The sequence below is a fragment of the Ailuropoda melanoleuca genome, chromosome 4 (genome assembly GCF_002007445.2).
Source record: "Ailuropoda melanoleuca isolate Jingjing chromosome 4, ASM200744v2, whole genome shotgun sequence".
Taxonomy (NCBI): Eukaryota; Metazoa; Chordata; class Mammalia; order Carnivora; family Ursidae; genus Ailuropoda; species Ailuropoda melanoleuca.
Window position 1 is genome coordinate 142,320,976 of NC_048221.1, and position 23,406 is coordinate 142,344,381.

The 23,406-nt window shown below is 47.6% G+C and overlaps 2 protein-coding genes across 5 annotated transcripts in view; both read right to left on the reverse strand.

Moving 5' to 3' along the window:
• DCDC2C (doublecortin domain containing 2C) overlaps positions 1-11,165 on the reverse strand; it is an 87,392-nt gene extending 76,227 nt beyond the window's left edge. The window contains exons 1-2 of the mRNA XM_034659962.1: positions 10,751-11,165; positions 1,279-1,330 (exon numbers count right to left, since the gene is read on the reverse strand). Coding sequence (XP_034515853.1) covers positions 1,279-1,330; positions 10,751-11,037 — 339 coding nt within the window. The 5' untranslated portion in view covers positions 11,038-11,165. The remainder of the gene's footprint in view (positions 1-1,278; positions 1,331-10,750) is intronic.
• A 790-nt stretch (positions 11,166-11,955) lies between these two features.
• ALLC (allantoicase) overlaps positions 11,956-23,406 on the reverse strand; it is a 30,458-nt gene continuing 19,007 nt past the window's right edge. For all 4 annotated transcript variants that reach the window (XM_019809993.2, XM_034659960.1, XM_002929312.4 and 1 more), the window contains exons 6-12: positions 22,702-22,781; positions 21,658-21,790; positions 19,042-19,197; positions 18,599-18,672; positions 17,279-17,387; positions 13,432-13,556; positions 11,956-12,529 (exon numbers count right to left, since the gene is read on the reverse strand). In XM_019809993.2, the coding sequence (XP_019665552.1) occupies positions 12,323-12,529; positions 13,432-13,556; positions 17,279-17,387; positions 18,599-18,672; positions 19,042-19,197; positions 21,658-21,790; positions 22,702-22,781 (884 nt within the window). In that variant the 3' untranslated portion in view covers positions 11,956-12,322. The remainder of the gene's footprint in view (positions 12,530-13,431; positions 13,557-17,278; positions 17,388-18,598; positions 18,673-19,041; positions 19,198-21,657; positions 21,791-22,701; positions 22,782-23,406) is intronic.

The window sequence follows — 23,406 nt, forward strand, 5'->3', positions numbered from 1 at the left end:
CAACTAGAAAATGAGGGGGCTTGACAACATAACCTGCAGGTTTCCGGCCTGTCCTAAAATGCTAACTGCTAATGATAATCATGTCTTATTTTCTAAGTCACCAAAATGTACGAAGAGTACACAGACTGAAGCTTGAGGGCAGCTTGTCAGAATTGTTCCTCGCTCCCACTCCCTGCCCGTCTGGAGAGAGGGAAGCAGGTACCCAGGTGTTAAGAATAATCACACACCATCGCCACTCTGTCTATTCAGGTGGCCCTGAAATTCAATCAGGGCTGGAACTGTTTCCTGTGGGAGACTTGCCCACTTCCCCTGGCCAGTTACAGTGTAGGGTGGGTACGTAATAAACAGGACTTGACTCATCACACTGCCTTGAATGCAGACCCTAAGGAAACAGCTAAATGCTTCTGCAGGCTCGTGCTTGAGACCCATGCTGAGCTCCTAGGCTGTCCGTTACTGGAACTCGGGCTGCAGGTTCGAGGGCAGATGGAAGCCCTGCTTCCTTAAACTGTGGAGGAAGAGGACCAGCACTGACATCTTCCTGGTACATTATGCATCTCTCACCATTCAGTCGTCACATCAGCTCACGGGGGAACCAAAACTTCCACTTACAGAAGTAAATACTCTCAAAAATCTCACCTTTGAAATACCCAACAAAAGAACAAATCCATTTTTTTAAAAAAAGTAAAAATCATGTTACATTCTAAAGATCACAGGGTATCTTGCTTAAAACCTAGCAATTTCTGTTGCTTACTTTAAAAGGTAAATCCTTTTATACTTATTAAATGGATTTTTTTTGCTAAGAATCAGGTGATGTGAACAGAGTGATGGAAGCCTTTACCCTCTAGACCTTTCAAATGTCTGTCAAGCACAAAAATGTTGAGAACTTGGAGCAAATCTTTAAATTTAGCATTATAATTAGCTTCAACGTTATATAACTTAAAATTGCTTTTCCTGACACCCGTCTGTCCAAATCTCCAAAGACAAAAGAAAAGTGAGAAGTTTCAATAAATAATTGCACAGTGTGTCTTGGAGATGATGGTGTTCCTAACCACGGTCTTAGAGTATTTTTACTGACTCCCGTCATGTTAGTTACTTAAGTGCTTTGACAGGCATGACAAGCTTGCACAGTGGATTCGGGCTTGAAGAGCAACATGACCTTATAGGCATTGCCCACAAAACGCTGATTTTGTGAAAGTGACATCATTCAACACTGACATTCGAAGTTTTCCGGGATCACCCAATTTGTCCCATCTTCAGTAATTAGCAGTGAACACTTACTTCCTTCAACCTTCTCATCTTTGCAGGTTTTCTGGGAACTATATGAATATAACTGCAAAAGAAGAAAGAAAAACCTAATTAGGAGGTAAATATTGAGATGGAAGATTAGAGCCCCTTCAGCGAGGACTCCTCCTTGGCATCCCATATGTGACGCCACAGCAACTTAAACTAGAGTCAAGAGCAGCACACGGGACATGGACACCCAACAGCAAGGCCAGCGGCAAGGTCACCGCAGGACAATGCCCNGAGGTAAATATTGAGATGGAAGATTAGAGCCCCTTCAGCGAGGACTCCTCCTTGGCATCCCATATGTGACGCCACAGCAACTTAAACTAGAGTCAAGAGCAGCACACGGGACATGGACACCCAACAGCAAGGCCAGCGGCAAGGTCACCGCAGGACAATGCCACACTGGCTGCCATTGGCAACATCCATGGGAAACTGTCTCCCGAGTGCCACTCCTTCCCTCCTGTCACCTTATTAATCCAAAAGGGACGGTATCAATCATCTAATTCAACCTCCTTATTTACCAACTCACCAGAGGGTGCAGAAGTGAGCTCACCCAGAGTCCTGCAAACGGACCAGAGTCACAGCAGAGTCCCTCCCAGTCCAGCTCACACAGAATTACATCACTGTCCCCATTCTGCCCAAACTGAACACCAGGAAAAGTTGCCACAACACATATGTGAGTCCCACTAGTGCGACTTTTGACACTTGGGGACTTTCAGAGAGCCCCCTTCAGATGCCTCGAAAATAGAACAGATATTTTTTCATGATAATAAACACTTTAATTTTACAGCTTTTAAAGTTTCTTCCTGATTTAAAAAAAAATTCTGTATCTGAGATTGTTGTTGTTGGCAGTTTTAGCAACAGTCAGAGAAGGACTGACTGAGAGCTGGCAGCTGGAAGGAAAAAGGAGTTAAGAATTCAGTAGAGTCAGGAGTGCACAAGCCAGATGCCCACAGAGGCCAGGCAGGTAATGACGATGCTTGCTCAGGGCAGCGTTAGGGAATGGGGGGGACTGTGGCGAGCGCGACCCCACTTCCTGCCTGGGGTGAGCAGTGCTCATTGTTCCAGGGCCCTGTTTTCACATGGAAATGCAGGCAACTAAAAACTCAGTCCTTTTGAACAATCAAATCCTCTATTTCTTTTTTCAATAAAACTAAAATTTCATCCTATTACATGAACTCCCTTGTTATAAAATGTCCCAGCCAATTCACGTCTTTGAAAACTCTGTGACCCAGACTAAACATGGTGCGCTCCGATCTCCGGCTCACCACCTCTGCTTGTGGCCCTTGTATGAGCTCTTCTTCCAGTTTTAACTCCCTAAATTCTGTGTTTGATTATGAACACTAATCCCCAAATGAGACAACTTATTCTATCACTAAGTGGAAATAAAAAGTAAAAAGAAATGCACAGGGCACCTGGGTGGTACAATTGGTTGGGCATCCAACAATTGGTTTTGGCTTGGGTCATGATCCCATGGTCATGGGATCGAGCCCCACATAGGGCTCCGTGCTCGGTGCACAGTGTGCTTGGGATTCTCTCTGTCTGCCCCTTCCACTCATACTCTCTCTGTTTGTCTCTAAAATAAATGAATCTTTTTTAAAAAAAGTAAAAATAAGTGCAGAAAAACTAAGGCATAAAAAGATTCTACGAAAACCTGTTTATTGTTTCAAAGCTGCATTACAAAGAGCACACAAATACAAAAGAGAGAGAGAGAAACTGATTCCTCAGAGATGCAGTGAACAGAGTCTTCAGGCCAGGGCTCGGAGAAGGGCTTGGTGGGGCATGGGTTTCCTTGGAGGTGGAGAGAGGAGAGTAGGCCTTGGAGCAGAGACTGGATGTCAATGTGCGACGTCCCTCCGTGCTGCTTCCAGAGAACAAAGGAAAGGAAGAAGCCACCCATTCGAATCAAGCCAGGCATTTGAAAGAAGTGCATTCATTAAATTCTCACAGCATGACATTGGAAATGAACTAACCCCATTTTATTGATGAGGACATGAATCTTCAGCAAGGTCATTTAATTGGCTAAATGCTACTGAGATAGAAGTCAGCATTCATTCAACCCAGGCCTTCGTCCCTGAGACCACAGTCCTGGTGTTCTGGCTCAGCCGCCATCTTTTCCTGACACCGCTATCCTCGGGGTACATACGGGTGCTGCGGACACAGAAGGAGATGTGGGGTGCAGGCGAGCTATGCCATTTAAAGCTCTTTCCTTTCATAAATCAACAACAAACTCATAAGGCAAACAGGAAAAATTCCTGGTATAATCCAAATTCTTTGGGCTCTCCCCCAAACATGTGCGTGCACACACGTGCTCACACACACACACACACACACACACAATGTCCTGATTTACATTTTTTGTGAGAATATGGCTTTCTCCACAAAAGAAATCATGAATTGTAGGTCTTAAAGGACATTTTTTTGAAAAGTAATTACTATCCTATAATTTTTTGTTTTATAGGGGCGCCTGGGTGGCACACCGGTTAAGTGTCTGCCTTCGGCTCAGAGCGTGATCCCGGCGTTCTGGGATCGAGCCCCACATCAGGCTCCTCTGCTATGAGCCTGCTTCTTCCTCTCCCACTCCCGCTGCTTGTGTTCCCTCTCTCGCTGGCTGTCTCTATCTCTGTAGAATAAATAAAAATAAAACCTTTAAAAAAAATATTTTGTTTTATAGAAGAAAAACATGTTCTGCATCTCAAATTAATTCATTCCGGAAAATGCAGTTAATGTNCCTTTAAAAAATATATTTTGTTTTATAGAAGAAAAACATGTTCTGCATCTCAAATTAATTCATTCCGGAAAATGCAGTTAATGTTTGAATAATGATTGGATTCTCTATGGATTNTTTGAATAATGATTGGATTCTATATGGATTTGATGGTGTTTGTCTTTTCAATGTACCGTTCTGCAGCCGTTATAATGAGAAGAGCCCAGGATGGTGGATACATCATCAGGTTTCATGCAAAGTTCATTTGCTGGTGGCACAACTGGAAGATTATTTGCTGGAGAAAATTAATTTTAACTGCTCAATGGCTCGATAATTACAGAATATACATTCCTACAAGTGCTAGCCTACCGACACCAGCAGAAATCAAACCAAAATATTTGTCAGAGCTTTATTCACCAAAGTCTGGGTTCTGATTTCCTACTTCATTGATCTAAAAAGTAGTGAAGAAAATGGAATTTAAATGTCTCTCTGATGAACTTCCCATGCAAACAGCACCCATCCATGTACATCCCTGAAGGTATGTGGATAACATCAGGGAATCAGGACAAGTGAGGACGCCACCGGCCCTCCCCGCTCCCCACCGAGGCCTGGGCCTCACTGCCTCCCTCACGGAAAATACTAACAAACACGAAGAGATCTGGGAAGAGAAACGCCTCAAAGTCTCGGCATTTCAGCCACATGTCCAAAACATTTCAAATAAACTATGACAGTTTCTCTACCCAATCGGGGTCTAACAGGGTCTATTAGAAAACACCTCGGCCCACGGGACAGAGGAAGGAGGAGCACGTCCCGAGTGTGTTTCGGCATGGTGGCCTGAGCTTCCGAGCGCCCTTCCCATCAGCTCACATGCAAAACACATGCTGATTTCACAAGGAAATGCTGGGGGGGCACTAAATACTTTTCATTATACATACATTGAAAAGGATTTTTAAAGTCGATTTTAGTAGCAGCTTGTTCTCCTACCTGAATACTGGATTCTGGTAGGAAGTCAGAACTCAGCATGCACAGTGTCTCAGTCCGCTGGGGCGATGGCAGCAAAGGCACCCCAGACCGAGTGGCGTCAACAACAGACATTAAATTTCTCACAGTCCTGGAGGCTGGGAGCCTGAGATCGGGGTGCCAGTGGGCTCGGGTTCCCGCGAGGGCCCTCTTCCTGGTCCACGGACCGCTGCCTTCTCTCTGTGTCCTCACGTGGCAGCAAGGGCAGCGAGCTCTCCAGGGTCCCTTTGACAAGGACACTAATCCCATTCATGAGCATTCTCCTAACACCCACACTGGGGATCGGGTTTCAACATAGGAGTTTCGGGATGACACAATAATTCCGTTTACAGCACGGTTACAGTGATACACAACATAGCATAGAATCAAGCCTGACAATGATCGTCACAGAATCAGACATCTGTAAGGGAACATGTTCTTGTCAGTGAGTTCCCACATACAACGAGATTGTCACCGTAATGAACTTAACTCTAAAACGTCACGCTGTTAATCCAATTCCTCTCGGCAACTCGGGTGTCTGTGGATTAAGATTTTCCTTCAAGGGGCGCCTGGGTGGCACAGCGGTTAAGCGTCTGCCTTCGGCTCAGGGCGTGATCCCGGCATTGTGGGANTCTGTAAGGGAACATGTTCTTGTCAGTGAGTTCCCACGTACAACGAGATTGTCACCGTAATGAACTTAACTCTAAAACGTCAGGCCGTTAATCCAATTCCTCTTGGCGACTCGGATGTCTGTGGATTAAGATTTTCCTTCAAAAACAATAGATGTTAAATTTGCATCTTTGCAGATGCAATTAAGAATTCAGAACACAAGCCAGCCTGCTCACAAAATTGCACTGTCTGGGTGCTCCCCCAAATCTCACGTTACTAACTGAATTCGGAGTGTCTTTGGGCGGGCAGCACACAGAAGGTGAGCACAGAAGCCCTCTCTGAAGAATCTCACCTTTACCTCAGCCCTGGAGGGATTTTCTCAACTAAAACCCATATAAAAGGACTCACTTACAGTCAAAAGAAAACAAGGAGATTACTCTCTCAACTGAGAAAAAACAACTAAAATAACAGGAAACAGAAACAGGTTTCCAACACCGGCATTGCAGGTGCAGAAGGACGACATTTCAATAAAAGCCAGCCTGGAAGTCCATGAAGGACCAAGAAACTCTAAAGAACGACACCCGTGATTTGAAGAAGAACCAGGGAGAATTTTAGAAATGAAAAATTAAATAATTTAAAACTCAATGAATTGGTTTGATAGCGCGTTACACACAGCAGAAAAATTAGCCAAAAGATCTATGCGAGCAAAGTACCTACAGGACAGCACAAAGATAAAAGAGAGGCATTCGGGACAGAGAGGAGGACTCTGGAGGTTAGCATCAGTGAGAAAGGCCAGCCCCCATCAACTCCGAGGCAGGAAACACAGCAAGCGTTAAGACAGAGGGGTCCTCTGAAGACACAACGGCTGATGAAAGTGACCACACCAGATGCCGGAGGATTCACTCAATCTGCTACGTGGATGTATCACTTAAACCACAGTACACGGAGGTTAAAGAAAATATAAACACGGAGGTTAAAGAAAATATATTTAAATAGCCAGAAAAGGACAGCCTAGGTGGCTCGGTCAGTGAAGCGTCTGCCTCCGGCTCAGGTCATGATCCCAGGGTCCTGGGATCGAGTCCCACATTAGGCTCACTGCTCCGTGGGGAGCCTGCTTCTCCCTCTGCCCCTCCCCCTGCTTGTGTTCTCTCTCTCAAATAAATAAATAAAATCTTCAAATAGCCAGAAAAGATAAAATATTACGTTCAAATAAGTAAATTATGATAACTGATTTCTCATCAGCCACCTCGAAGTTAAAAGACTATAGAGAAATACCTTCTGGGGCATCTGGGTGGCTCAGTCAGTTAAGCGTCTGACTCTTGGCTTCTGCTCAGGTTATGATCTCAGGGTCATGAGATCGAGCCCCACGTTAGGCTCCATGTTCAGTGGTGAGTCTGCTTGGGATTCTGTCTCCCCCTCTGCCCCTCCCCCAACNTCTGCCTCCGGCTCAGGTCATGGTCCCAGGGTCCTGGGATCGAGTCCCACATTAGGCTCACTGCTCCGTGGGGAGCCTGCTTCTCCCTCTGCCCCTCCCCCTGCTTGTGTTCTCTCTCTCAAATAAATAAATAAAATCTTCAAATAGCCAGAAAAGATAAAATATTACGTTCAAATAAGTAAATTATGATAACTGATTTCTCATCAGCCACCTCGAAGTTAAAAGACTATAGAGAAATACCTTCTGGGGCATCTGGGTGGCTCAGTCAGTTAAGCGTCTGACTCTTGGCTTCTGCTCAGGTTATGATCTCAGGGTCATGAGATCGAGCCCCACGTTAGGCTCCATGTTCAGTGGTGAGTCTGCTTGGGATTCTGTCTCCCCCTCTGCCCCTCCCCCAACTTGTTCTCTCTCTTTCTCGCTCTCTCTCTTTCTCTCTGTCTCTCTCAAATAAATAAAAAAATAAAATCTTTCCCAAATAAAGAAAAAAGAAAAACACCTTCCATGGACTGAAGGACACTGTCATTCACAGAACCATACATCTATAAAAATATACATGAAGAACGAGGGAGAGAAGGTTTCCATCCCTGGGGACCATAGACTAAGTAACTCTGGCCAATGTGTCCACTAAAAACTAATAAAACAGGACAAAATGAAAAACATTTTCTCAGAACATAAGACATCTAACAACATAAGGAGGAATTCCCAGGCCGAGATCCAGGAAATAAAGAAAATCAGAACATGTGAGCCCACTATTTGGGGCCACCAGAGCCCAGAGCTTACTGCCCACTGCAGACAGACGGCTGACAGGCTGAACCATGTCTTTGAAGGCTCTGCGGCCAGCAGACACTTGCTCAGGGCACACCAGCAACAGGGCTCCTCGTGAACTACCTGTCTTTGGGAACTGGGACCCCAGTGGGGTCCATCCTATCTTCAAGCCATCTGGGTGGCCCAAATTATCACATATTCTGAAGTTGTATTAAGGTGACCATGAACAGTTGATAACAGGTATCTGGCCAAAACACACAAAAAATCAACTTTGGCAAAAGACCATATCACCCTAGGCCTCAAATTATTTCTGCAAGTAAGTTTTGAAAGTCATGCCCAGCACACAAAGATAACCGGGCAGAAAAAGAGACAGCACGACAGAGAACCAGCAGCAACAACAGGCCCTGCAGTGTCAGCGGGGCTCCCTCCCGGGTCCCTGGTGCTGGGACAGCCAGCTGCTGAGTCACCCACGGAGAGGCTCCCCCCAGCCGGGATGAAGCTTCCTTCCTCGGCCCCGGACTGAGCCTGGAAGCACCCGCCCCAGTCAGGCCTTCAGATGACGGTAGCCAGCAGGCTGATTGCAACCTCATGAGAGTCTCTGAGCCACAGCCACTCTGCTAAGCTGCTCTTGAATTCCTGATCCCAGAAAGTGTGAGATAATAAAGCTGTTTTAAGCCAAAGAGCTCGGGGTGATTGGTTACATGGCAGTAGAGAACTCACGCACCCTCCTAGAGGGCGAGTCTTACCCATATGCACTAGCAGACACGCAAAAGAATGTTTCCAACAGTGTCGTCATTTATCTCAGCATAAAATCCAGAACCCAAACTAGCCATCCACAGATTGGATAAGGACACCACCATGTCAGTCAATGCAAGAGCACATGGCAGTAATATAGTGCACACTAGTGACACAGATGAACCCCACAGCCCCTGGCCGCGTGAAAGAGCAACCAACAAAAAACGGTACACAATATGATAGCGTTTATATAAAGGACACAAACAGGAAACACTGAAAAATCTGTCCTTTGAGCATCGATTATCATGGAAGGATGATACGAAAGCCAAAATGGCGGTCACCTGTGGAGAAAGGATGGGGATGGAGTGGCAGGTTTTCAAATACAGGTCATGCTCTCTCTCAATCCAGAGTGTGGTTTACACAGAGTTTTGCTTAAACTACACAGAATTGTATACACTGCTGTATGTACATTTCACAATAAAATAAATGGAGTCAGCAACAGTGTCAACACAGGCAGACACAAGAAATGGGAGAAGCTGCGGCAGGTCAGGAATTTGTGGAGGGTAAGAAACAATTTCCCCCTTGCATTTTGTAAAGGAGCCTTTTCAGAGGTCCTGCAGCTAGAGGTCATAGTAGTGACCCCTGTCTCTTTTATGCTGATTTGTTTCTTATCTCCCCAAAACACACGCCATAAAGCTCTCCAGCCTCTCAGCACCTGACTCTGCACCTCGGGAAGGGGTGAGCAACAGCTATTTGTTGAAGAACCGCAAGGTTGAACTTTGGGGTTGTGAAGACATTTGTATAATGAGAGTTACTAAGGAAGTTTGGAGACCTTGTAAGCAGCACTGGAGAACTCCTAAGAAGAAAAGTGTGAGTATAAACAGAACTGTGCTGTATAACCCCATATGCAGTAAGACCTCAAAGGGATTGTAATACCAGCGTCGGGCTAAACAAAAAAGAATCAAACTGACGTTTTGAGTGGACACCACCCAGTATGACTAACAGGCTGAATATGGCCAATTTCCACCAGGATGTCTGCAGTGACCCTGGCATTTATACACAGGTGCATTGCCCCAGGACAGCTAACATCTCTCCCACCAGCTGTCTTGATCTCAACAGACACTGGGGAGGGGTTTCTTTGCTCTCCAAAGATATTCAGAGTCTGGGCTGTAGGCCAGCATTGCTTCATGTCCAGGATTCTGGAGATCCCGGGCAGAACACTGGCGAGGTCACAGTCCAGCGGAGACACAGCTGGGAGATGCATGGATTTCACACCTTAGCAAGGGTGTTCATACGAGAATGCCTGGCCAGGTATGGCAACACCAGTTGGGGCAAGCCACGCAGAGGGTGATCTGTATCTGATTCCTGCCTTCCAACGGCCTTCCGCAGTTCTCCCCGGCATGGCTAACTCCCTTTCTTTCTCCACATCGTCTAGCCAAGGTCACCTTTTCAGAGAGGCCTGCCCTCAGGGCCATTGTCCACCCACTCCTCTTCCCCAAGCCCTTTCTTTTTTTTTTTTTAATTATTCGTATATTTTATTGTAAACAGAGTCATCTTGCTCTTCCCGTACACTTAACAAGCCCAATGATAAGTCTTAAGAGAGCAACATATAGTTATTAATTAACACATAAATGTTTTTGATGGCATAAATTGCTTCTATAAAGTGACATTTCCTGTGACAGTTTTGAAGCATATTCAATTTCCAAAAATACTTTTATGTCCTATATTACATAATAAGAAGTTGTGGTCCATATATACAATGGAATATTACTCAGCCATCAGAAAGATGGCTCAACATTTGCTGCAACATGGACGGGACTGGAGGAAATAATGCTAACCCCAAGCCCTTCCTGACACTAGCACACGTGCTGACAGCAGGCGGACGCCAGCCCTGCCCACGGCCAGCAGGAGGGGCTGTGCGCGCAGGTGTGCTGACCGCACTAGCAGTCACCCGGTACAGAACGCCGCCCGCACTCGCCTGGTCACCGTGAGAAGGGGGCGACCTTGTGCCTCCCCAGCTCCTGCTCCCCGGGTCACTGAGCAGAGGACGACAGGTGCGCCGCGCGCTGGCCTAGTCACCGCCAGCAGAGGGCGACAGGTGCGCTGCCCGCGCTCGCCGGGTCACGGCGCAAAGGGCGACAAGGGCGCCGCCCACTCGCCAGTCAGGGGCGCAGACGGCGGCGGGCCGCGCAGGGAGGGGGCGCCGCACTCACTCGAGCTTCTTGAAGGGCTCGCGGCCGGCCGCCACGTACTTGCCGCCCGCCTGCAGCGCCTGCAGCTCGAGCACCGGGTGCCCGCGCGTCGGCGTGAACAGGCGCCGCACGCCGAAGGGCGCCTCCACCCGCTCGGTCAGCTGGTCCAGCAGCGCCTCGAAGGTGGCCACGCGGCGCCGCGGCAGCACGAACCTCCGGCCCACGAAGAACGCGTCCCCGTTGCGGTACACCAGGATGGTCTTGGCGGGCGTGGTGTCCACCAGCACGGGCGGCCCGCGCGTGCCCATGGCCCCGCCTCCCCAGGGCCACCAGAAACCTCTCGCTGCACTCGAGCCGTGGGGCAGCCAAGGCGTGGGCGAGACTGCGGGGCGCCCGGGCTCCCAGCCCGCGCTGACGCCAGCCGGCCATTGTGACCGCCTGCAGCCCGCAGCCCGAGAGGGGCGGGACGACGGCCAGGTGAGGGCAGGCGGGGAGCCGGAAGAGGCGAGGGGGCGGGCCTCTGAGAGCCGAGAGACGGGAGGGGAGGAGGAGCGCCCGCCAGGTGAGGGGGAAGTGGAGCCAGGACGGGGAGGGGGCATCAGCGAGCCTAGACAGGTGAGGATAGCGGAGCGCAGGGAAAAGAAGGGAGACAGCCACCTTTGTGATCTCTCTGCCAGTCTGCAAAGGCGTAGGAATGGGAGGGTGCTGCGGTCCACCACACACTTCCACAACCTTCCCACCACACTTGCCAGCCTCCTGTGCAGGAGAGGTTGGGGGGATGGGGGGGGCATCAGGGCTGCTTTGATAATCCAAATTGTTTCAAGGAAGAGTTGTATGGAACCATTCAGAGCCTGCGAGAACTGGCTCATTCGTCACAGCGAGCACACGGTTTAACATCCAGAATGCACTTTCATTTGGGGAAGAACAATTCAAGGGCGCGTGTGTCCTTGTGGAAGTTACCCCTTTTCTGGGTAGGGATGGGCCAGTCCTCTTGAGCTGAGACAATGAATTATTCCAGAAATACGTTTTTCCAGTGGTTTTGATGGGCTTAAACTTTTTTTTTTTTAAGATTTTTTTTTTTTATTTATTCGACAGAGAGAGAGACAGCCAGCGAGAGAGGGAACACAAGCGGGGAGTGGGAGAGGAAGAAGCAGGCTCACAGCAGAAGAGCCTGATGTGGGGCTCGATCCCATAACGCCGGGATCGCGCCCTGAGCTGAAGGCAGAGGCTCAACCGCTGTGCCACCCAGGCGCCCCGATGGGCTTAAACTTTTAAAGGCAATAGGCTATGTGTATGCAGCCTGCCAAATCCACAGACAGAATGTACAGAACATGCCATAAATATCAAGATCTTGCAGTGGTTTTGAAAAGTAATCCTATGAGACCACCTGCCTTTCACAGCCACAGCCTTTCATAGCCTACCACATGCTTCATAGCGACAGTAAGCACAGATGTCAACCTGTGAGGGGCCTCTTTATTAAATCACCAGGAATTATATTGATCTTAGAGTCATTGCTAGAAACCTCTTAAGTTTAAGTTCAGGAGAAGCAGAGGACTGCGTCGTCCCATAGGCAGCGCTCGGCCGTGTGTGGAGTCAGAGGTTGGCTCGGAAGCCCGCTTTCACGGAGAACCTCATCATGGGCTTCTCGCGGGGCCGCAGGAGGCAGATGGAGCTGGGGAAGCCCTTGAGCCGCAGACGGCTCACGCCGCCGTCCGGGGAGATGGTGAGCCTCGTGTGCGTGATGACGTCCTGGAGCTCCAGGGTCAGGCTGTCGAACAAGTGACTTTTGTTGGCGGAGAGCTGAAAGAGAGGCAGGGGAGACACCCTTGTTTAACGCAGCGCGAGGCCCACCGAGTTATCCATCCTTGTGGACTCAGGGCCCGTGAACCTGACGGTTATTCACTGACAGTAAGTTGGCTCAGCACAGAGACAAGCTGTCGGGATCGCAAGCCCGGGGACACTGACATGAACACTCGGGTTCATGATGTTGATGTCGGTGGTTCTTAATAGTTAATGAAGGGGACACACTGATAAGGAAAAGAAAGTAAGTGACCTCCCCGAGGTCGTCACCCCTCACTAACCCACAAATGACTATCTTTCTACTGGATGGAAGAGGACACTTCTAGAACGTCTCAGCATCCATCGCACAGGAGGACACGCTGTTATAGCTTTAAATATGCTACTCATCCCTTCTAAGAAGCTAAGATAACGCAGAAACATTTTCCATATATATATGTACGTATATATGGAAATGTGTATATACTCTTTGCACATAATGATTTAAAACAAAACTTGGTTGTTAGAAATGCAAAGGTATGCTGGGGCGCCTGGGTGGTGCAGCGGTTGGGCGTCTGCCTTCGGCTCAGGGCGTGATCCTGGCATTATGGGATGGAGCCCCACATCAGGCTTCTCTGCTGTGAGCCTGCTTCTTCCTCTCCCACTCCCCCTGCTTGTGTTCTCTTTCTCGCTGGCTGTCTCTATGTCTGTCAAATAAACAAATAAAATCTAAAAAAGAAAAGAAAAGAAAAAGAAATGCAAAGGTATGAAGAGCTAGAGCCCGTGTTTTCATGACACAAATGCAGAGATGCGGTTTTTAGAAGCTCGTCCACGTTACTGCCAAGCCGATCAGAAGGTTTGGGAAGCGAATCTGAGGGATGCGGCCGGGCAGGGACCAGCTGCACAGCTCCCTATGGGCTCCACACCTTGGTGACTGGCAGCAGCGGTTTCCACTTCTGGCCTGGAAGCTCCCACTTCTGCTTGATCATGTCTTCTTCCTCCTGGGTCGTCAGGATACAGCCCTCCAGCTTACAGCTATCGGGAGAATTGCCTGTCGGAGCAAACGCAGGGTGACTCTCTCTGCTCTGTTTGTACTCAGCACTTTGGCTTATAGGGTCTTGGACTTTATAATCGAATCAAAGACCCAGCAAAGAACAGATTGTTCTCTCTGAACAGAAGCAAAGGTGTGACGTATGTGAGACAAGGAATGCAGCCCACTGTGATGGGGTTGGATGGCCTGATGAAATGCAGGTGTGTGTTTTTCAGAGGAATCAAAATCGGCCTGACATACAGTATCGGGCTGCATGTTTGAGTTTGGTTGTGCGGCATTTAAGCTTGAAAGTTGAAGGTATCCAAAAAGCACCCTAGGTTGCAGAGTTAAGTACTTGCATGGGGCTGTGTGGCTCGTCTGAGACTATTCTGAAGCTGGAAGATACTTTCCTTATGGCATCATATTTAATCACATGAAGTAAAGAGAAAGACCGAGCAAAGTTAACCAGTCAGTGAGCAGCACCAGCCCAAGTGCCGTGTTCCAGGTGTGCTAACTGCTCCCTGGGAGAGACACAGGGTCGCGAGTCTCTCTTCTCTCTGGAATTCATCAGGGTTGTGCCCAGTGGGACCATGCTCTTTGTGGGAGAACTCCTTCAGGGATCCCCTAAGACTTTAAGATCAGCAGAGGAGGGCTTGCTGATAAAGAAGCTGACAGAAGGGGCGCCTGGGTGGCTCAGTGGGTGAAGTGTCTGCCTTCGGCTCAGGTCATGATCCCAGGGTCCTGGAATTGAGCCCCACGTTGGGCTCCCTAATCAGTGGAGTGTATGCTTCTCCCTCTCCCTCTGCCTGCCACTCCTCCTGCTTGTGCTCTCTCTCTCAAAAAAAATAAAATCTTAAAAAAAAAGATACTTAAAAAATATATATATGCATTTTTCTCATGCCCCTTACAGCTCATCTCTTAAAACAGTGACCTCCAAGGTGGGTAAGCATGCTCCTGGGTGCACACGGAAACCCAAAGGTGCAGGAGGACAAATTAAAGCCACTATTTCTGTTCTATTTCTCTAATATGTATACACATGCATGCATATCGATTAGGCTTGTGTATCCAAGATGACAGCTGGGTCCTGGCACGCCCCACACTCCTCAATGTCCTCACATTGTGACGCACGGAGCCTAGAGAGCAAAGAGCCGCAGCTTCTGACGGTGCAGTCCAGGCACCCTGGACACATGGACTAACTGCTTGTTACCTGGTTTAAACCAAACTATCACTCACCAAATTAACAAGTGATTTTAAACTATCCATGCAGACACCCATGGATTAAAGATACCTCCAGAAATGCAAGCATCCCCAAATCACGAGAAAAAAGCAGAGCTGTCATCGCCGCTGACCTGGGATGAGCTCGTCAGCTGTGTTATTTCCCCCAAAGATACAGATGCAGTGAAAAGAAGGGGCACATGCACCCCAATGTTCACAGCAGCATTGTCCACAATAGCTAAACTGTGGAAGGAGCTGAGATGCCCTTCAACAGACGAATGGATAAAGAAGATGTGGTCCATATATACAATGGAATATTACTCAGCCATCAGAAAGGATGAATACCATTTGCATCGACATGGACAGAACTGGAGGGGATTATGCTAAGTGAAGTAAGTCAAGCAGAGAAAGACAACTATCATATGGTTTCACTCGTATGTGGAACATAAGGAATAGTGTGGAGGACCACAGGGGAAGGGAGGGAAACTGGGAAATCAGAAAGGGAAGAGAACCATGAGAGACTCTGGACTCCGGGAAACAAACTGTGGGTTGTGGAAAGGGAGGTTGGTGGCGGGAGGAGGTCGCCGGGGGATGAGCAGTAAGGAGGGCACGTGTTGTGATGAGCACTGGGTGTCATACACGACTAATGAATCGTTGAACACCACATCAAAAACTAATGATGTGCTATATGCTGGCTAGCTGAACATAATAAAAAAATGAAAATTGAAGAAAGAAAAAAGTGAAAACAGCGACCTGACAATCAGATATAAAATAGTCCTCCAAAAATAAGTCACAATGATCACTACTTCTTCAAGTAATTCACTTAAATCCACCACCGCTGAAGATCTTCAAATACATATTGTGTCCTGGTCTGGTAACTGAGTGAGGTCACAGTGATCCGCAAGACTTTAAACATCAAGGCATCCAAAACGTAAGTATAAACTGCCACCGTTTACTGACAACTGAACAATCACGAGACACCCAATCCAGTACGTATGAAAATTTCACCCAACAGTTACAAAAGTTAAATAATCGCTCTCGAACTTTGTCGATATCATGACATGTGTACACATTTCATAAGAAAGTAGGTTTCGAGTATCAGGGGTGCTTGTGCAAATATTTTTTACTAATGGAAGGGCATGGTTTTGAAAATGTGTAGCTCCCTGCCTTAAAAGTCCAGTCTGGAGCAGAGATGGTCACCCCCACACAATCTGCTTCGTCCCCCTCCCCCCAGTAAGAAGATGCCATGCAGTTCTTCTCGTGTCCTAACCAGAGGTTACTTCACACTCTCTCCAAGTGGGATCAGGGCCCCTAGTGTAAAGAGTCCCCACAGAATCCCATCTGACTTTGGGGGGTCATCCAGTTCAACTCTGACATTTTATAAAGACGAAAAGTAGGGCACCAAGAGTTAGAGGAAGTCGCTCAAAACCACACATCTGCTGAGGGTAAAAACTGAGTCCCAAGCCCACCATCCTGAGCACCAGTCCACAAGACCCGAGCCCACCATCCTGAGCGCCAGTCCACAGGACCCGAGCCCACCATCATGAGCGCCCGTCCACAGGACCTGAGCCCACCATCCTGAGCGCCAGTCCCACAGGACCCGAGCCCACCATCCTGAGCGCCCGTCCCACAGGACCCGAGCCCACCATCCTGAGCGCCAGTCCACAGGACCCGAGCCCACCATCCTGAGCGCCAGTCCACAGGACCCGAGCCCCACCATCCTGAGCGCCAGTCCCACAGGACCCGAGCCCACCATCCTGAGCGCCCGTCCCACAGGACCCGAGCCCACCATCCTGAGCGCCCGTCCCACAGGACCCGAGCCCACCATCCTGAGCGCCAGTCCCACAGGACCCGAGCCCACCATCCTGAGCGCCAGTCCCACAGGACCCGAGCCCACCATCCTGAGCGCCCGTCCCACAGGACCCGAGCCCACCATCCTGAGCGCCCGTCCCACAGGACCCGAGCCCACCATCCTGAGCGCCAGTCCCACAGGACCCGAGCCCACCATCCTGAGCGCCAGTCCCACAGGACCCGAGCCCACCATCCTGAGCGCCCGTCCCACAGGACCCGAGCCCACCATCCTGAGCGCCCGTCCCACAGGACCCGAGCCCACCATCCTGAGCGCCAGTCCCACAGGACCCGAGCCCACCATCCTGAGCGCCAGTCCCACAGGACCCGAGCCCACCATCCTGAGCGCCCGTCCCACAGGACCCGAGCCCACCATCCTGAGCGCCCGTCCCACAGGACCCGAGCCCACCATCCTGAGCGCCAGTCCCACAGGACCCGAGCCCACCATCCTGAGCGCCGGTCCACAGGACCCGAGCCCACCATCCTGAGCGCCCGTCCCACAGGACCCGAGCCCACCATCCTGAGCGCCCGTCCCACAGGACCCGAGCCCACCATCCTGAGCGCCAGTCCCACAGGACCCAAGCCCACCATCCTGAAGGCCAGTCCCACAGGACCAGGACCACGTGATCTCAATAATCAGCACACTGCTTATATACATTTCCTGACAGCCTTACACTCACCTTTAAAATGTGTTGTATCAATTTCTATTTGAGTTATGACTCCAGGATGTGCCAATCGGAAAACTGCCCATTCACAACCTGGAACAAGGAGAATGCCATTCTCATCATTCTGGAATCCAAAAGGAAAAAGAACAAAAAGATAAGCCAGCTTGTCACCATTTGAGAAACTAATTCGGGAAACCAGCAAGTGAAAAATGTTGACATGTATTTATGATATTCCTTATATTTCTTACTATAAAAGAGTGTTTCCTAGGCCCTGATATGTAAATTACTTGTGTTAATTGCCCCTTTGCTTATTATCCCTTAAATGCCTCATGTGGACTTGTGAGCTTATAGGGTGATTGTTAAGTTTTTACAAATTTTTGATATGATTTTCTATGTCGATTGTAAGGTCTTGTGGGATGGGACCTACAGAGGGGTCTGTGTCTAACTGAGCCCCCAGGTCCTCTGATCAATTTGTTTTGACTTTTCAAAGTAGTTATGTTCTGGTCAAATCCATACCAATATGTAATCTGCTCCAAACACATTGGTTGACATGAAAACTGACCCAAGAAAGGCGTGTTTACAAGTAAGTTTTCAGTGGAATTAGCACATGGAAAGGTGTTTTGTTTTGCTTTTGTTTTGACTTTCACATTTCACATTAGTCACTGACCAAACTGAAGAACTGAGCCATCTCGAAAGTCCCCAATCTGTCACACGTCCACACAGCTGGTCTCATCCAGGGGCACACAGATACCAAAAATGATTAAACTGCTATTTTCATCTCCAGGTCAACAAACAAATTTATCCATGGGTTTTCTATCATTAAATTATAGATCCTCGTTTCTTTATTAATGAAATGGGTGGGGAGCACCTGGGTGACTCCGTCAGTTAAGTGTCTGCCTGCAGCTCAGGCCGTGATCTCAGGGTCCTGGGATCAAGTTCCACATCAGTCTCCCTGATCAGCTGGGAGCCTCCTTCTCACTCTGCCCCACCCCACCTCTCATGCTCTCTCTCAAACAAGTAAATAAAATCAGGAAGGGAGGGAGGGAGGGAGGGAGGGAGGAAGGAAGGAAGGAAGGAAGGAAGGAAGGAAGGAAGGGAGGGAGGAAGGAAGGAAGGAAAACAGGGACAGTGTGGGGATGCATCAGAGTGGCTGGTGTGGCCAGCGGGGGGCCTTCGGGGTCCTGCCCTGACGATAATGAGGCATCAGGGAATCTGGAAAACAGGGAGAACTACTTCTGGAACATTGCCTGAGAGGTTTCTGAAACAAGCATTTCCTTGATGTAAATTTAAAACAAGATCTAGAAAACTTGATTGTGGCTGGTTTGGACTTCTTACCTCTAATACTGGCGGCCTGTCCAGCCTTCTTGCAGTCTCCCAGCCGTCTGCCATGGACTTGGCCTTGCCGACTCCTGCCGAGAATGACATGGTTTAATGGGAATGGATTTTATCTTAGATGTGAGAGTGAATGCATTAGTGTCATTAAGTCACAGATGCAATGTGTCTGAGCGTTGCTACACAAATCATTTTCATTCAACTTAATGTTTTGGTAAATTCATAAAGCCAGGGGGTTGGTAAGTTTTACTTCTCCGTTTAAGCCAAAGTTAGGAAGGAACATTGCTGTTGATTTACCTTACGCGTAGAGGCATCAGATCCTGCATAGGGGTGGTTCACCCCATCCTCTCCTGTGCTTCCTCTCAAATCATTCCTACCACATGGGGTGCTTGGTGCTGGAGCCCAGACACCCAAAGTAAAGGCCAGCTCCCAGAGCATCACCTTACCTATCATATTGTTTGGATGCCCAAAGTGAGCATTGCTGTATCCTACACAGGCACCCCCGTGAGCGATGGCCACTAGGTCAAATGGTTCTTTGGAGTCAGTTGCAGTCCAGTCTTTCTGTCCAATACCGTACACTCTAAGACGTGCGATTCCACCATCTGAGAAGGAAAGAGGCCGTAGTTATTTCTTATTTGGAAAGGTGGCTGTTTGTGGGTCATAAACGACAAACCCCTCCACAGCCTGCCTGCTCTGTTCTCAGATACACCAATCCTACTGCCCCAGGGCCTTTGCACCTGCCATTCCTTTCCCAGCTCTCCAAAAGACCACTTGATGTTCTTAGGTCTCACCTTCAGTGTCATGGTCTCAAAGAGGCTTTTCCTCTCAGTCTCTAGCTACCTCCTTCCAGGTCTGCCTGGCCCTGCCTGATTCCCCCAGTTGGTGTACAGTCCTCTCCCATATTTATCTCAGAGCTCAATTCACAGTCTGAAATTATCTTGTCGTTTTATTTGTTTAAACTGGTTCTGGCACATAGTAGGTGCTCACATTTTTTATTGGATTAATAACTCCAAGAAGGTCAAAAGGCAATCAGGAAATTTACCATAGATATAATGTTTGATGCCACAAATTAGCATTGCTAAATCCTACACAGACTCATACAAGAGCACTATGTTTTTATTTTTGTAACAATACATTGCTTAGCAATGTGATTGAGAAGAGAACAGATAATATTTACAAAACCAGATCACGTCTGAGAACCACAGCAGCCAAGATTAGATCTGCAGAGCAGAGAGTACCTGCCAACATCAACTCACATTATCTGATTCTAATAAAATTAATATTTTTATTTGTTTGGGCAGTACTTCCTGGAAGATGGGAGCAAGCTTTGTATTTATAGCTTTTTTCATGAATCCAGGTATTCTACTGAAACTAAGCCCTATATAAGTTTTACATGAAAAATTTGAGGAAAATGAGTGATCTGAAAAAATTTCAGTACAACAGTCTTGACATTAACAATAAATAAAACCCGACTGTGTTAGCCTAAAACCCTAAAGTGTATCCTAGAAGGAGTATTTCAACAGAAGCTAACCTGTGAGCACCACTGCGTGGGTTCACTGGACACGGTGGTCCACTTCGATGGTACAGAAGATACTCGTCTCTTGAGTGCAAAGCTGACTTGATGTTTTTTAAAAATAAGATTCTTCTTTACAGAGTTAATATCCAGTCTCACTTTTAATCAAAACTATCAAGTGTATTAGACACGCCCCTCCATGCTCGGAGGGTGACTCATGTAAAGCAACCTGTTACCACCCTGTGTGTCCCATCAGGGTGTCCTGCTGCTTCCTTCCCCTTTATTCTCGGACCCCAGGAGAAAATATCTGTAAATCATATATCTGATAAAGGATCTATATCTAGGATATATAAAGAACTCTTACAATTCAATAACAAAAAACAGAAACCTAACTTAAGAATGCAAAAGACACTTTTCAAAAAACACATGTTTACATACATCCATACACATACACGTGTATATATAAACATATTCAAATGGCCAAGCAAGGAACTGAAATTACGCTCACCATCATTAGTCATTAGAGAAATGCAAATTAAAACCACAGTGAGATATCACTTCACATCCTCTGAGATGGCTACAATCAAAAAGTCCGATAATATCAAGTGTTAGCGAGGATGTGGAGAAATTGGAACCCTTCACACTGCTGGTGGGAATGTAATACGGTGCAGTCATTTCCGAAAACAATCTCATAGTTCCTCCAACAATTAAAAACATAGTTATCGTATGACCCAACAATTCCGATCCTACATCTACACCCAAAATGAAAACCTCATACAGGAATGTTTATGGCAGCATGATGCATAGGTAGCCAACAGGTGGAGACAACCCAAATGTGCATCAGCGGATGAACAGGACAAACAATGTGGTTTACCTGTACGATGGAATATTATTCTGCCATGAAAAAGAATTAAGTACTCCTAACAATGCTATGACAATGATGAGCCTTGAAGACATGCTAAGTGAAAGAAACCAGTCACACAGACCACTTATATGAAATGTCCAGAATGGTCAACTCTGTCAAGACAGAAAGCAGATTCGTGGTTGCTTAGGGCTGAGGAAGAGAAGGGTTGATAGTAAGGGTATGGGATTTTCTTTCTGAGGTATAAAACCTTCTAAGATGGACTGTGGGGATAGTTGTACATTGCTGCATATTTCTGTGGACTTCAAACCACATACTGACATACACTATAAACCACTGAACTTCACGTAGATGAATTGCACGGTGTGTGAATTACATGACAATAAAGTTGTTAAATAAAAGAAAATGACGATCCCTTGCACATACTACTTGATCTGCTAGCGCGCCCAGCGAAATAGAAATCGTCAGGAGACATTAAACCTAATACAGCTCAGTTCCATCATATCCTAATTGACCTGATGCTTTTTCAAGAACTACCAGCGGATGGTTGGGTTGGAACGAGAATTTCCTAGAGCACAAAAGGTGCAAATTATAACCCTAAAATATTGGAGCGATGAGTGACTTCACTCTGAATCATGCCCACACTAAAGAAGCCACGAACGGCAGATGGGTCCACGTCGTATTTACCTGGGAAAATGTTGAGTCTTACGTGACTCCATCTCTGCTGGGAATTGACAGGAAAATAATTGTGGCTGGAAGCAGGCTTTCCTGGTTTAAGCTCTGTCATGGGGACCAGGTAATTCCAGTCATCGGACTTCAGCTAGCAATAAACATAAAAATGTTAGCAGTGGCCCCAGAGAACAGTAAATTCTCTTATCCTAGGGTTTGTGTGGGGCCTACAGGATAGAGATACATTGGAATAAAAATTGATGATGGATGCCTAATAAAATACTTTAATAAAAATACTAATAAAGACTAAGTCCCAGGTTTAATAAACAGAATAAAGGCCTGAGGGTTTTTTCATCCTGATCCAAATAATAGTCACTGGGTGATGGTGGCAGAACAGGCAGGGAGGGTTGGAACAAAAGACAAGATCTGAGATTCCCTCTGGGGAGTCTCAGAAGAAACCAGAATGGTGATGTGTACATTCAATAAAAACCAGGCCACCCCCATGGACCATGAGACCTGGGGTCGATCAGTTGACCTGAATATTGTGACCATTTCCTCTAGATCCCTGCTCTCAAATTGTTGCTATTATCTATTTTGCAGTCTGTTATGAGCAACACTTTCGTAAAACACAGTATAAATTAATTACTAGACAAACTGTAATAAAGAACAATGTACCAAAACACAAGCCCAAGTTGTTTGTTTATCAAACCCATCAGGCATGAACTTGGCTTTGTCAAACCGCTGTACAGAAAGTACGTAAACTCCTACTGTGGGTTTCTGTATTTAGCTCACCAGGGCAGCGTCCTGGTCATCAGGTGAGCACAGGTAAGCAGGGGGCCCCGAGACACACTACTCTAGACTTCCCACAGGCCATGGCATTCCCTCGACCAGGGGTTGCATGAACCATTCACAAGGCATCTGCAAAGTCGCGCTGGGCCAGTAAATGAGGACACGTGTACTCGGGTTGCATCTCCCAAAGAAGCAGCCTCGTGGCCAGGCACGCAGAGCGGTTCCCTCGCCGCCCAACCCCATGACAGGCCCCGATCCCGTTTGCAGGCGCACCTGGGCAACAGCCTCGAACTCCTCCGGCGTGGCGGCGGCTCCCGTCCTGACTCCTCTTTGCGGGATTGCTGGTTGTTTATCTGAAGGTAGATTGACCAATAGGGTTACGGCTCACGTTCGAAATCAAAGAGAATATACTCTCGTCGTGGGCCGTATGTTCATTTTCATTTAGCCAAATCACCCCAAAGATAACATTTCTTAAGTCGGAGTATCAGATGATCAAAGTAATAGGCACACTAGTTGAAGATCCTCGGTAATTAAAACTCTAAGCAATTTCAAAAAGCCCTGCAAGACGTCCGGTAGGACATTTGCTTATCAAAATTGTACATACCATTTCCAAGTTAAGTCCAACTGCAACAAATGTATCAGGACTAGAGTTTTTAGAAGTTGGATCAATGGACGTTCTGGAATGTTGCCAGGCTAGTTCCAGAAGCAGGACCTCCCCCGGGGCATCTTGGAATTAATATTTGGGCGATACCTCAGACAACTGCCAGGCTTGCGGAAGGAACCTTACTGTGTATCCTTAGTCATTTCCTGCCTCCAGATTAGGGTCTCTCCATCACCCCCTAACTTTTCAGGTTCCCTCGCTGTCCTCAGGAGCAGGGTCCATGCTTCCACAGAGCCCCGTACAGGGCCGTAGACGCAGTGCTCTCAGTGTAAATTTGCCAGCTGACATGATGTATATTCCCTAAGCACGTGTATGTG